At 36.7% G+C, this 12,230-nt stretch overlaps 3 protein-coding genes across 7 annotated transcripts; all 3 read left to right on the forward strand.

Moving 5' to 3' along the window:
- The first annotated feature begins 294 nt into the window (after positions 1-294).
- On the forward strand, positions 295-3,230 carry LOC126586122 (protein C2-DOMAIN ABA-RELATED 11). 2 transcript variants are annotated; one of them, XM_050250823.1, is made up of 4 exons: positions 295-458; positions 1,259-1,403; positions 2,227-2,322; positions 2,659-3,230. In XM_050250823.1, the coding sequence occupies exons 2-4, from the start codon at positions 1,293-1,295 to the stop codon at positions 2,944-2,946; spliced, it is 495 nt and encodes a 164-aa protein (XP_050106780.1). In that variant the 5' UTR covers positions 295-458; positions 1,259-1,292; the 3' UTR covers positions 2,947-3,230. The 2 variants fall into 2 exon arrangements, with proteins under 2 accessions (XP_050106780.1, XP_050106779.1); XM_050250822.1 differs by lacking the exon at positions 295-458 and having other exon boundaries at positions 489-1,403.
- A 346-nt stretch (positions 3,231-3,576) lies between these two features.
- LOC126586121 (DNA oxidative demethylase ALKBH2) lies at positions 3,577-5,379 on the forward strand. Of its 2 annotated transcripts, XR_007610751.1 has the most exons (6): positions 3,577-3,847; positions 4,105-4,221; positions 4,299-4,491; positions 4,716-4,896; positions 4,990-5,160; positions 5,245-5,379. XR_007610751.1 is itself a non-coding variant. In XM_050250821.1 (5 exons), exons 1-5 carry the CDS (start codon positions 3,608-3,610, stop codon positions 5,027-5,029), a joined length of 771 nt encoding a protein of 256 aa, XP_050106778.1. In that variant the 5' UTR covers positions 3,577-3,607; the 3' UTR covers positions 5,030-5,379. The 2 variants fall into 2 exon arrangements, 1 of the variants encoding a protein (XP_050106778.1); XM_050250821.1 differs by having other exon boundaries at positions 4,990-5,379.
- LOC126586120 (probable acetyl-CoA acetyltransferase, cytosolic 2) lies at positions 5,249-9,663 on the forward strand. Of its 3 annotated transcripts, XM_050250819.1 has the most exons (16): positions 5,249-5,356; positions 5,913-6,142; positions 6,304-6,359; positions 6,484-6,582; positions 6,676-6,849; positions 6,942-7,047; positions 7,246-7,384; positions 7,683-7,760; positions 7,839-7,904; positions 8,315-8,400; positions 8,477-8,576; positions 8,657-8,767; positions 8,863-8,904; positions 9,018-9,104; positions 9,188-9,273; positions 9,474-9,663. In XM_050250819.1, the coding sequence occupies exons 3-16, from the start codon at positions 6,320-6,322 to the stop codon at positions 9,508-9,510; spliced, it is 1,251 nt and encodes a 416-aa protein (XP_050106776.1). In that variant the 5' UTR covers positions 5,249-5,356; positions 5,913-6,142; positions 6,304-6,319; the 3' UTR covers positions 9,511-9,663. The 3 variants fall into 3 exon arrangements, with proteins under 3 accessions (XP_050106776.1, XP_050106777.1, XP_050106775.1); XM_050250820.1 differs by having other exon boundaries at positions 5,913-6,359; positions 9,188-9,291; XM_050250818.1 differs by having other exon boundaries at positions 6,072-6,359.
- Positions 9,664-12,230: the final 2,567 nt, after the last annotated feature.

Genomic DNA, 12,230 nt, shown 5'->3' on the forward strand with positions numbered 1-12,230 from the left:
TCACATTTTTACACAAAAAAATCAATTCTGATACTATTCACTTTACCTTTAATTTTGTCCTTATCTTTAAAACTCAAAGTTTTCAAACTCTTTTCATTAATTTTTCTAAAAAATAATTATATTAAATTCATCTAAACTACAATAAGAAAGATATAAACTTAAGCAGAGAAAAATGCAAAATATGAGAAGTAGAAATTTCGAAAGATAAACACTGCGTCAAGAGTCAGCTCATCAGACGGTCTCCACTCGTTCAATGGGATTAGAGCAGGTGTTGTTTCCTGCCATTGGTCAAATCTTGAAAGGCACGTGCCTGCGTTAATCCAGTAGCTGTCCAAGTGCCTAATTTTGGCGGTGAATAAAGCCAGAGGGAGAGCAATTCCAAGAAATAATTGGGAGAATTCGATATTAATTCTCCTTCATAAATCCTTGAAAATAAATCTCTCCTGCCTGCGTGCCTGGTAAGTCAAGTGATGTTAAGTGACTCTCTTTCTTTCTTTCTGTCTCTCTGTCTTTGGTTTTTGTTCTTCATGATATGCTTCCAAACAACTGCACTTGTTCCCCAGATATGATCCTACATATTAATTAATTTTCTTTTCTTTTTCTTTTTTTTTTAGTTTAGTTTGTTGAGTGAGTGAGTGGTGGCTAATGGCTATTCTTTTCTTGCAATTTTTTGGTTTTGCTGCCTTTGAGTTTCTTGGTAATAATATATTGATATGAAATGTGAGATAGATTATCTGGTTAATCTAGTTAATTTGGGTCTTGGTTGCTAAATCTAGCTTCTTTTTTCCTCTTCTGTTTTTAATTTTCTGCAAAGTCTCCGTCTTTTATTTTCACACACAAGTCAAGTGATATATACGTATATTATTTATGGGTTTTATTTTATGTGATCGATCTAAGATATTCTCGAATAATCACACAATTTTTCTCTAGTCCAAACCCTTTTGCATTACCTTAAATTATATTAATTGTCAAGCCAATGTTATGTGGAATTGTTAGTAACTGCGCCTTTTCGTTTACTGAGTTTTTGTTCTTCTTCTTTCACAAATATTCTGCGAGGTTCCATGGAAATTGTTTGCATTTTGTAAATGTTTTGGTTCAATGCCCTCTGGATGGATGAATGCTGGGTTTCTTTTACGGTTGGGTTGGGTACTTGGGAAGTGCAAAAGAGCATAATTAAGTAATATTCATTGGGTGGTGGTGTTCTCGTGCATTTTCTTTTCAAACTTGAAATGGTTAAATATGTCCGAGTCATGTGCAGAAGTTGGCAAATTTCTGGAAAGTGGAAAGGAAGTATGGCAGATTCATTGGGTTTGATAAAAGTTACAGTCGTGCAAGGGAAAAGACTGGTCGTCCGGGATTTCACGAGCAGCGACCCTTATGTTGTTGTCAAGTTGGGCAATCAGGTAACGAATTTGCTGTCCTTTTTCTTCTCAACTGTTTTTATGAAGATCGTAGTTATGCTTTAATACTATGCGCCCCCGCACGCGCGGAGACACAGATTCTTGTTCACAGACACACGGGACTTTCAGGAACTTCACTCTGAGCTGAAGTGCATTGGATTGTCTTCAGGGGAATTTGTGTAGCTGTCCTCATAGGCTTCCTTGATAAAGACCTGTCTTTATATTCCAGGAAGGATGAGTGTCAGTTTCCCCTTTAACTGACATTGAATCAAATTTCCGACAAAAGATGTTGAATGAAGGCAAAGTTATCTTCAATGCTTAATGATTACGATAACGAAAGGGCTACCTCGCTTCTTTATTGTTTAGCCCTTCAACTGGAAAGATGTTAGTTTTACAAACTGACTGAGAAACTTTGATATTTCACCCAGTCTTTACTGTAGCCAGAATAATATTTGAAACTCGATGCATGATTTCTTCTTATAGTTTTTCAAGAGATCAAATTACTGAAATTGATGGTATTAAGGAGATTGTGCTTTGTTCTTCAGAAATAAACACATGCTAAGATTATACTTGTTTTTCAATCACTCACACTTCAGTGATCTGCAGAATTGGAGTATCCTATTGTCTATGCTTCAAATTTCATGCATTGGGTTTCAATGGTTCAGGCATAACTATAGATTAGAATATCATTTCAGCGTTTCTTTTAGGGGCCTGTTTGTAAACAGGCTTATAGTATCTTACATATTAATTACTTTGGATGTGAATAAAGTTGTTTTACAATAAAAGTTGGAACCTTGAAGCGGCTCATTAATATTATCTGCACCAGGTGGCAAAAACCAAGGTTATCAACAGTTGCCTCAATCCAGTTTGGAATGAAGAGCTAAGCTTCTTCCTTAAGGAGCCTATTGCAGATCTAAGTTTGGTAAGTTAGGCATTTGAATTTGGTGGTAGCCAGTTCTTCTGATGAGCTTAAATGATTATGTTATGTTGTTTGGTAAAAGCCTGTGTTTTACCAAAATTAGACCATTAATTTTCCTTAATTTGTATGTATTTCGTTGTTTCAGTTTTGGTTTGAGTCCAGTTAATTTGTTTTCTATTTTTCAGGTTTTATAATGTTCACTGTTGTTTTGAAATCAACATTCCTGAGTAACTTGCTAGTGATTGATTATATAATTGGTGAAAATAACTTTGGAAATATTATTGCCATTACTACTCTTTTAGGCTTGTACGACACATGACTGAAGTGATTTTTCCATAGGAAGTGTTCGACAAAGACTTTCTGAAGACGGATGATAAGATGGGACATGCTCACCTCAGCCTTCAGCCTATAGTCTCCGCTGCTAGATTGAGCCAGATTTTGCGTGTTTCTTCAGGTGAGACAACATTAAGGAAGGTTGTCCCAGACGGTGAAAACTGCCTAGTTAAGGAAAGCTCCATCACAAGTGTAGACGGTGAGGTGGTGCAGAGTGTTTGGTTGAGGCTTTGTGATGTTGAGTCAGGGGAAATCGAACTGAAAATCAAGTTCCCTAATGCGCCGGTTGCGTAGTGCAGAAGTTAGGGTTGGCTTAGGTGTAGACCCTAACAATGGGGAGAAGAATTGAATCTTTATAGCATGGTCATTTTCTGTTGCAACTCCTCTAGGAATGCCAAGGAGATTGACAATGTAGTGGTATGAATTTGTACTAGCCCAAGGGGGAGCAGGTTGTTTCAACTTCTGAAGACTCGTTAATTTGGAATCCTGTGCATGTATGAATGTATTGTAGGTTTTATGGATAATGGTGTCATCCAATTCTTCTTTAATTATGTAGAAACTCAATTTTTCATTGTTTACTCGACTGATCTGAAAAAACTATTGCAAATGCAAATGAGGTCAGGCCAGTTGCTCAAGATAGTATACTCGTCTCTTCGTTCGGGTTTGAATCCACTCCTCTAATATATAGTATAGAGTAGTTTTGTGAAGAAGATAACATAGAAGAGTTCATAATTTATTATTATTATTATTATTATTACTCTTTGTAGTGAAAATATTGTTGCTTTGTGACGGAGTAAAAAAAAATAGTAGAATAGTTTTGAAGACCTAAACCCAATCAGTTGAAGAAACACGTTTGGCCCGTTAAGTAACTCCAAAAGGTTGGCCCATTCCATATGGCCCACTATTATATTAATAAGGGATGTCGTATTTGGGATTGGCGCGTAAATCGTAGTCGATGAGTTTGAGGAGGCTGAAAGTGACGGAGGGTGAACCGGCGAGCCCAAACCCTAACGTCGACGGTGACGATACCATCAAGGCCAAAAGGCAGACGGTGGTTCTGGGCAATGGAAGCGAAGTTGTGTTCATACCAAGACTGATTAGCTTCGATCAGGCTTGGAAATGGTTCGATTACCTCGACACCCAAATCGCTTGGACCCGACCCACCATTCGTGTCTTCGGCCGCTCCTGCCTCCAGGTCTCTCTCTCTCATGTGTTTTGCGTATAAATATGCCTTCTTTCTTCTATCAATTATGTTTTCTTGGTATTGTGGATTGTTCAATTCTTGTTGCAAGATTATTAATGTGGGAATTTATGATGGTTTGCAATATGGTGGGAATGCTGTTTGGAAGTTGGGTTAAATACTGTTTATAATTCTACATGCCTTAATTGAGTAAGGGTTGATCGAAATTTGAAATTTGAACCCAATTAGTTTGTTGGTAATTTGGTTTGCAGCCTCGAGATACATGTTATGTAGCAAGCCCAGGACTTCCCCAATTGGTTTACAGCGGGTACCAGCCTCGTGCCTATTCATGGGATGATCATCCTCTACTTAAACAAATCTTGGAAGCGGTAATACGATTCATTATCATAATAAATCCTACCATTATGGTACCATGGCTCATCATGTGTTCGTTTACCTTGCTTAGGTCCATAAAGCTCTTCCTGGAAGCAGTTTTAATAGCTTGCTCTTGAATAGGTATAAAGGTGGTAATGACTATGTTGGCTGGCATTCTGATGATGAGAAGCTTTATGGTTCTACTCCTGAAATTGCATCCTTAACCCTTGGATGTGACCGTGAATTCTTCTTGAAGAAGAAGAACCCCAGTAAAACAGTCCAAGGTATGATCAACTGTTTTCTCAATTTGTTACTTAACCTAGTTTTCATTGTTTTTGTTATGGTTTGTTCATTTCGTACGTACTGTTGACAGTTAACTACACATATAGCCACAAAAGTATTATCCGCAGCAGCTTTCCATATGCACGACTAGAAGCCTAGGACCCGTTTGAATAACTGTCACCGTAATTTTTACGAAATAACATAAAACTTGCGGTGTAAATGCCAGAAAGAAGAGATGAGCAAGAACCTGCAAGTAAGCGCATAAAGAGGAATCATGCTGATCAGCACTCTTTCATGCTTAAGCATGGATCACTTTTGGTGATGAGAGGTTACACTCAAAGGGATTGGATGCACTCGGTGCCTAAGCGGTCAAAAGTAGAGGCAACTCGTATTAACCTCACCTTCAGGTGTGTTGTCGGATAGGTTATAGCCTATTATAGGATTAGAAGGAGAGTATTTGTTCATCTTGCTCTTTGTTTATTTTTATGCATTTGATGCAGAAATGTTCTTGAAGAACCTGGTGCGTCTGCGGCTAAGTAACTTCACCACATCTGTACTTTCTCCTAAGGGAAGAATGCAGAGCTGATTTCTTGGCCTTTTTGTTCTTTTGGGGCCTTTTATGTTGGTTAGTTATGAAGATTGTGGATGTCTTGTCTGAACCAGTTCAGTTGGTATGTGCTCGTATGTAAGTATGTATGTATGTTATATTTCTTTGGGGTAAAACAGGATTTACAATGCTCTGTTATTTTTCTCAGTTTTGTTGCTTGGCTGGTAAGGTCCTTTGCCCTTGTGAGTGAAAGAGTGCGGTAGATAAAGCTTGTTAAGAGTCTTGTTGTACTGTGAGTTTGCTGAAATATCTTGAAGCAGGTACGATTGGGTTCTATATGTCACACGTTTTGACTCTGGAGTTCCTATTTGACCTCTTTTCTAATTTAAGTGCAAATGAATATGTCAAAATCAGCGCGACCAAATAAATAGAGTCGGAAGGATTGACATATTCATGTTTGATTGATGCGTTTCCAAGTATTTCTGAGATGAAGCAGTGCAATGCTATTAGTTTTAGTTGTGGGACGCCTAACATCACTGCATGATCTCGACTGCAATAATTTGTCTGTTAATTTGTGGTTTTTTTTTTTTTTTTCGTTCGCTCTTAGTGTAAATTTCTAATCCAATCTTAATATAATCTAATGATTATTGATAGAAAAATGAAAGATAAAAAAATCCAATAACCAAACACAGAGACAAAAAAGTGGAAATAAAATGGACTTGGATTGTCTGCCCTTCCATTTCGGTGTCCTCTTGTTTGTGTGGTCACGGTTGAGTCACATCAATATTTTATATTACTATTTCTTTTTGTTTTATTATTTTTATAAAAAATAATATAAAATGTTGACATGGTTTAACCGTGACTACACAAAACAAGGGGCACGGGAGGGCATCAAAATGAGAAGGCAGACAATCCAAGTCCAAAAAAAAATGAAGACTGCCCAACTTGGGAGTGGGGTCAGAAGTGGGTGATGTTTGCGGTTACCGGCGTAGAATGATAAAATTCTGGACTGAAAAACTGATGATAAAAATCCAGCAAAACAGGCAACGACAGTGATGATGGCATGGGCATGGGTGGTTCAAGTCAGAAGAAAAGGACAAAGGAAGGTCAGTCAAGTCCTTAATTAAATCAATTAATTACTTTAAAACGATAAACTCGAACAATCATCAATCATGCTCATGGGATAATCTTCTTCTTCTTCTTCTTCTTCTGCGACCCAACCTTACGAGGCACGTACTCTCTCTCTGTTCGTTTGCAATTGCAACAGCGATCCTCCATCGCTCATGGCTTCTCCATCTTCTTCTGATCCTATTCATCCTCGAGGTAAAGTAAAACCCCCCTCTTTCCTTCCCTCCCTCTCTAACTGCGCTGCTTCAATTTTCCATTTCTTCTTGTCTCTTTTTTTTTCCTTCTGATTTGGGGGGACGGTGTTTGCTTGTTTGTTCAGATGTGTGTATAGTGGGAGTCGCCCGCACGCCCATGGGTGGATTCCTTGGCTCCCTCTCCTCTTTCTCTGCTACCCACCTCGGCTCTCTTGCTATTCAATGTCTGTCTAACCTCTCTCTCTCTTTCTCTCTCTACTTTTTCTCCTATTAGATTTATGATTGTTTCGATCAACTGTAATAAAATAAATGGTTAGGTGCTCTTAAGAGAGCAAATGTGGATCCTTCCCTTGTGCAAGAGGTCTTCTTTGGGAATGTTCTAAGCGCCAATCTTGGCCAAGCTCCTGCCAGACAGGCTGCTCTCGCTGCCGGCATCCCCAACTCTGTCATTTGCACCACCATTAACAAAGTTTGTGCTTCTGGGATGAAAGGTTAGCTCCCCCACTCCCTTAAGTTGTTTATTTCTGTCACTTGTGATCTTCGTCACTGTCACTGATCCCTGCGCGGGTATTTCTTTGTTCAGCCACAATGCTAGCAGCACAAACCATCCAGCTGGGTCTCAACGATGTCGTTGTCGCTGGTGGCATGGAAAGCATGTCCAATGCCCCTAAATATCTACCAGCTGCCAGGTTAGCCTTTTTCTCATTTCCTTATTGTTGTGTCTACCAGCTACTGAAGAATTAAGATATTTGTAAGTCTCATGGTTAGGGGACTTAGTAAAATCTTGCAATCCATATTCCACCTGAAGGGCTTGCACTCATGTTGGTGCGGTTCAGTGTGCTCCTAAATGTACCTAATTTGTGTTCGTGACTCTAATTTGCAAACAGGCAAGGGTCTCGATTAGGACATGATACCATTGTCGATGGCATGCTTAAAGATGGTCTTTGGGATGTCTATAATGACTTTGGAATGGGAGTTTGTGCAGAAATATGTGCTGATCAACTTTCCATATCAAGGGAAGAGCAGGTAGGGTCTCTCAAGAGATTGACCTGCTAAATTATATTGATGCATTTCATCTTTAGGTGTTCTGCAATCAATAAATTTATCTGAGAGATGGCTTTTCTTGTATTTGTGGCCACATCAGATTCATAAATTTCTGTGCTTAGTGTGCTTAGAAAACAGACTGCTTAATCCATCAAGATTGGAACTGTAAAATCTTACAGTTCAATGTATGTATTTTGACATATAATTCCCTTGTCATACTAAGTTTAACTTACTCTTGTCACTATCTCTAAGATTGGGCTATATTAATGTTTCCTTGCAGGACTCTTATGCTATTCAAAGTTTTGAGCGTGGACTATCTGCGCAAGATGCTGGTCTCTTTAAATGGGAAATAGTTCCGGTGTGATTTCATACTGTGCTAACTTTTCAGCTTATGCTGCAGAAAATGCCAATGTTAACTCTCAATCTTCTGCTGCAGGTTGAAGTTTCTGGGGGAAGAGGAAAGCCTTCCTCAACTGTTGACAAGGATGATGGTTTACAAAAGGTAAGTACAATAGGTGGGCATGGGATAAACTTACATGGACTATGTTTCTTTTAAAGTGATAACTACCATATTTTACTTTGCAGATCAGAATTGCAAAACTTTTCGAGTTTTAGTGATCAAAGTATATTACCTATATCTTGATTTCAACTAAATGTTGTAGATTTTCTTGACAAGGAAAGTGGGGATTTTAAATTGGTTGAACTTCAATATCTGGTTGTAGTGAGTCAAAATTCTACCTCTTCCAACCACTTTGTTCTCCCCCTTATTTGACAATTAACATAACTTTTGAACTTTAATTTCATGGTTTTGGAGGTCTACAAAAATTTCATTCCTGTATTATGATTTCATTTTTCAGCATCAAAATATCAAATGCACTTCCATTGTCATATGTTTTATCTGCCTTTTGCTAGTTTGATGCTGCAAAATTAAAGAAGCTTCGACCAAGTTTTAAGGAGAATGGGGGTTCTGTTACTGCTGGCAATGCTTCTAGCATAAGGTCTCTCTCTCTCTCTCTCTCTCTCTCTCTCTCTCATTTTTAACGATGCATAATGGGTTGTGTTTTTCTTGGGCAGCGATGGTGCAGCTGCACTAGTGCTAGTCAGTGGGGAGAAGGCACTTCAACTTGGGTTACAAGTAATTGCTAAGATTAAGGGATATGCTGATGCAGCTCAGGTAGTGACATGCCATTTCTCTTTATCTTGGTTTGGTGGAGTCCAACTTGTTTTGATGCTAAAACAAGATTGTCTGGACAGGCGCCTGAATTATTTACAACTGCTCCAGCCCTTGCACTACCAAAAGCTATTTCAAATGCTGGTTTGGAGGCTTCTCAAATTGATTACTATGAAATCAATGAAGCATTTTCAGTAAGACCACATGCTTTTATATTTTGATACTTTGATACATCTTTTCTTTGATTTATTTAGCATTTTCTGAAAACAAATACTTTTTAACTCTGCAGGTAGTTGCTCTTGCCAATCAAAAGCTGCTGGGCCTTAATCCCGTGAGTCTTTCATGCAAAGTTATTGAAATCAAAATTGATATGGTGCACTCTGAACTCTCAAAACAGGTCATTTATTTATTTATTTTCACAATTCGTCTTTCTTATGAATTCAGGATAGAGTTAATGCCCACGGTGGAGCTGTATCTTTGGGACACCCGTTAGGATGCAGTGGAGCTCGTATCTTGGTCACATTGTTAGGGGTAAATCAAGGATTTGCTTGTTTCTGTCATGTGATTGTTAATTTTCGTGAGTGTCCCTTAATCGAAGAGTAACGTTGTTGCAGGTACTGAGACATAAGAATGGGAGGTATGGGGTTGGTGGCATATGCAACGGGGGAGGGGGGGCATCTGCTCTTGTTCTTGAGCTCATGTAAGGCTTTTACATTTGGTAAGGCGTATGCTCGATTCAAATTGAATAGTGTCTTGTTCTTTCCAATTCCACCGGCTGCTAGTGCTATAACAATTGCCGATGTTTGTCCCCCTTTGGATGTGTACCTCTGAATTTTCAACAACCTTAACGAGTAGAGGAGTCAAATCACTAATGAAGTAGTTTTGATGTTGCACTTGCAGGCCAATAACTTGGCGGCTGGGACCGTCTTTGTTATGAATGACATCATCATCATCATCATCATCATCATCATGTTGTAAAAGGTGTTTTAACTTTGTTTCGCAGCAACAAGTAACAAAGGTTTGTAATTGTAATTTGTATGTCAGTAATTGATGCTTGAAGCAAGAAAAGATGTGCTCTATTCCTCACTCATTCTTTTTGTTCTATCCTTGCATACTATATATGGAGTATGGTATACAAAACTACAGAGAATCAAAACCTTTTGTCCAACTCTTATACTACATTATTATTACCAAGTATGCTGTGCAGCGAAACAAGCACCAAATAGGGTTTAGAATTGTGTTTTTTAGAAAATCACAAAATTGTTAAAAAAAAATCATGAATTTTAAGTTTTAACCCCGCATTTTTTTAATACAAATTTTTTATTTTCACGAAATATTCTGCGTGTGCATCCAGAAATACATTATAAGACATATGGAGCGGTTTTAATTTTTATTGAGTCACAAATATATTTTTAATAGAATATTTAAGCCCAAAAGTAAAATATAAGTGAAAAATATGGTTGTGAGCCCTAAAATATTGTCAAAACAGTTGTCCACTCTCAAGAATATCAACGGAAAGTTTTACATTTACATTTACATTTGTGGCTCAATAAGTGGTAAAACCACTTTCAATTGCCTTATAAGGTTTCTCTTACTCATAACGGAAAATATTTTGCTAGATAAAAAATTTGTAGTTTTCTAAAAATAAAAAAGTGGGGTAACTATCACTGTTTCTAGGCTATTTTGCAAATTTATACAAAATCGTTCTAAAATCTTTTTGCTTTCACCTTCACTGCACTATGAGGTTTTGAAATTCATGTAAGAGCTTTTGTTTTCCTTAGATGGAGTGCCTTTTCGGAATGTCTTGGGCACCATTGTAATTTTTGTCAATTTATTTTATGTTTACGACAAAAAAAGTCAATTAAAAATACATTTGTGGCTCAATAAATGGCAAACCCTTTTCAATTGCCTTATAAAGTTATTCTCAATCATGACAAAAAATATTTCGCAAAAATAAAATTTTGCCTTTTTTTCAAAAATAAAAAGGTAGACTAATCATCATAGTTTCTAGGTTATTTTGCGAATTTGTAGAAAAATAATCCTAAAATCTTTTTGCTTTCACCACAATGTGAGGTTTTGAACTTCAATGTACGACTTTTGTGGATGTTGTTGTAGATGGAGTTCCGTTTCGTTAATGTTTTGGACCCCACTTCAATATTTGTCTATATACTTTCAAGTTTTCGGCTTAAATATTCTATTAAAAATACATTTGTAGCTCAATAAATGGTAAAACAGCTTCCACTTGCCTTATAAAGTTACTCTTAATCATGACGGAAAATATTCCGCATAACTAAAAAATTGAAAAAAAATGTGGGCTAACCATCACATTTCCATGCCATTTTGCAAATTTATAAAATAAAAAAAATGGTCATATAATCTTTTTGCTTTCACCTTTACTGCACTGTGAGGTTTTGAAATTCATGCAAGTTGTTGCTAATATTCTTGTAGATGGAGTCCCTTTTCGAAATGTCTTGTGCATCACTTCAATTTTTATCAATTTATTTTAAGTTTACGGCATAAAGAGTGAATTCAAAATACATTGGTGGCACAATAAATGGGAACACCATTTTCAATTGCCTTATAAAGTTATTCTTAATCACGACGAAAAATATTTCTCAAAAAAAATTTGCATTTTTTCCAAAAAAAAAAACGTAGGCTAACCATCACGGTTTCTAGGCTATTTTGTGAATTTGTATAAAAATAATCCTAAAATCTTTTTGCTTTCACCGCAATGTGAGGTTTTGAAATTCATGTACAACATTTTGTGGATGTTGTTGTAGATGGAGCCTGTTTCGGTAATGTTTTAGACCCCATTTCAATATTTGTCTATATACTTTTAAGTTTTGGGCTAAAATATCGTATTAAAAATACATCTGTGACTTAATAAATGGTAAAACAACTTTCAATTTCCTTATAAAGTTACTCTTATTTGTGACGTTAAATATTCTACATAACTAAAAAATTTGCATTTTTTTTCAAAAAAACGTAGGCTAACCATCACGTTTCCCGGCCCTTTTGCAAATTTATAAAAAAATCGCCCTAAAATCTTTTTGCTTTGCCCTTTACTACACTGTGGGGTTTTGAAATTCATGTAAGAGCCTTTGCTTGTATTCTTGTAGAGGGATATCCTTTCCGGAATGTCTTGTGCACCACTTCAATTTTTGTCAATTCATTTTAAGTTTACGGCATAACGAGTCAATTAAAAATACATTTGTGGAACAATAAATGGTAAAAGCGTTTTCAATTGTCTTATAAAATTATTCTTAATCATTGCGAAAAATATTTCGCAAAAACAAAAATTTGCATTTTTCCAAAAAAAAAAAAAAATCGTAGGCTAACCGTCACGGTTTCTAGGCTATTTTGCAAACTTGTAAAAAATAATCATAAAATCTTTTTGCTTTTACCGCAACGTGAGGTTTTGAAATTCATGTACAACTTTTTGTGGATGTTGTTTTAGATAGGACCCCACTTTAATATTTGTCTATATACTTTTATGTTTTGGGCTAAAATATTCTATTAAAAATACATCTGTGACTCAATGAATGGTAAAACAGCTTTCAATTTCCTTATAAGGTTACTCTTATTCGTGATGAAAAAATTTCAGCATAACTAACAAGTTTGCATTTTTTTTAAAAAAAACATAGTCTAACCATCACG

This window comes from Malus sylvestris, chromosome 10 (assembly GCF_916048215.2).
Source record: "Malus sylvestris chromosome 10, drMalSylv7.2, whole genome shotgun sequence".
Lineage (NCBI taxonomy): Eukaryota > Viridiplantae > Streptophyta > Magnoliopsida > Rosales > Rosaceae > Malus > Malus sylvestris.

Coding starts and splice junctions, on each gene's coding strand:
- LOC126586122 (XM_050250822.1), top strand. CDS start 1,230: ATGGTTAAATATGTCCGAGTCATGTGCAGAAGTTGGCAAATTTCTGGA. Junction 1,404..2,226: donor TTGTCAAGTTGGGCAATCAG/GTAACGAATTTG, acceptor TATCTGCACCAG/GTGGCAAAAACCAAGGTTAT. Junction 2,323..2,658: donor CTATTGCAGATCTAAGTTTG/GTAAGTTAGGCA, acceptor ATTTTTCCATAG/GAAGTGTTCGACAAAGACTT.
- LOC126586121 (XM_050250821.1), top strand. CDS start 3,608: ATGAGTTTGAGGAGGCTGAAAGTGACGGAGGGTGAACCGGCGAGCCCA. Junction 4,222..4,298: donor TTAAACAAATCTTGGAAGCG/GTAATACGATTC, acceptor TACCTTGCTTAG/GTCCATAAAGCTCTTCCTGG. Junction 4,492..4,715: donor CCCCAGTAAAACAGTCCAAG/GTATGATCAACT, acceptor TGTAAATGCCAG/AAAGAAGAGATGAGCAAGAA.
- LOC126586120 (XM_050250819.1), top strand. CDS start 6,320: ATGGCTTCTCCATCTTCTTCTGATCCTATTCATCCTCGAG. Junction 6,850..6,941: donor TTGTGCTTCTGGGATGAAAG/GTTAGCTCCCCC, acceptor TTCTTTGTTCAG/CCACAATGCTAGCAGCACAA. Junction 9,274..9,473: donor GCTCTTGTTCTTGAGCTCAT/GTAAGGCTTTTA, acceptor TTGCACTTGCAG/GCCAATAACTTGGCGGCTGG.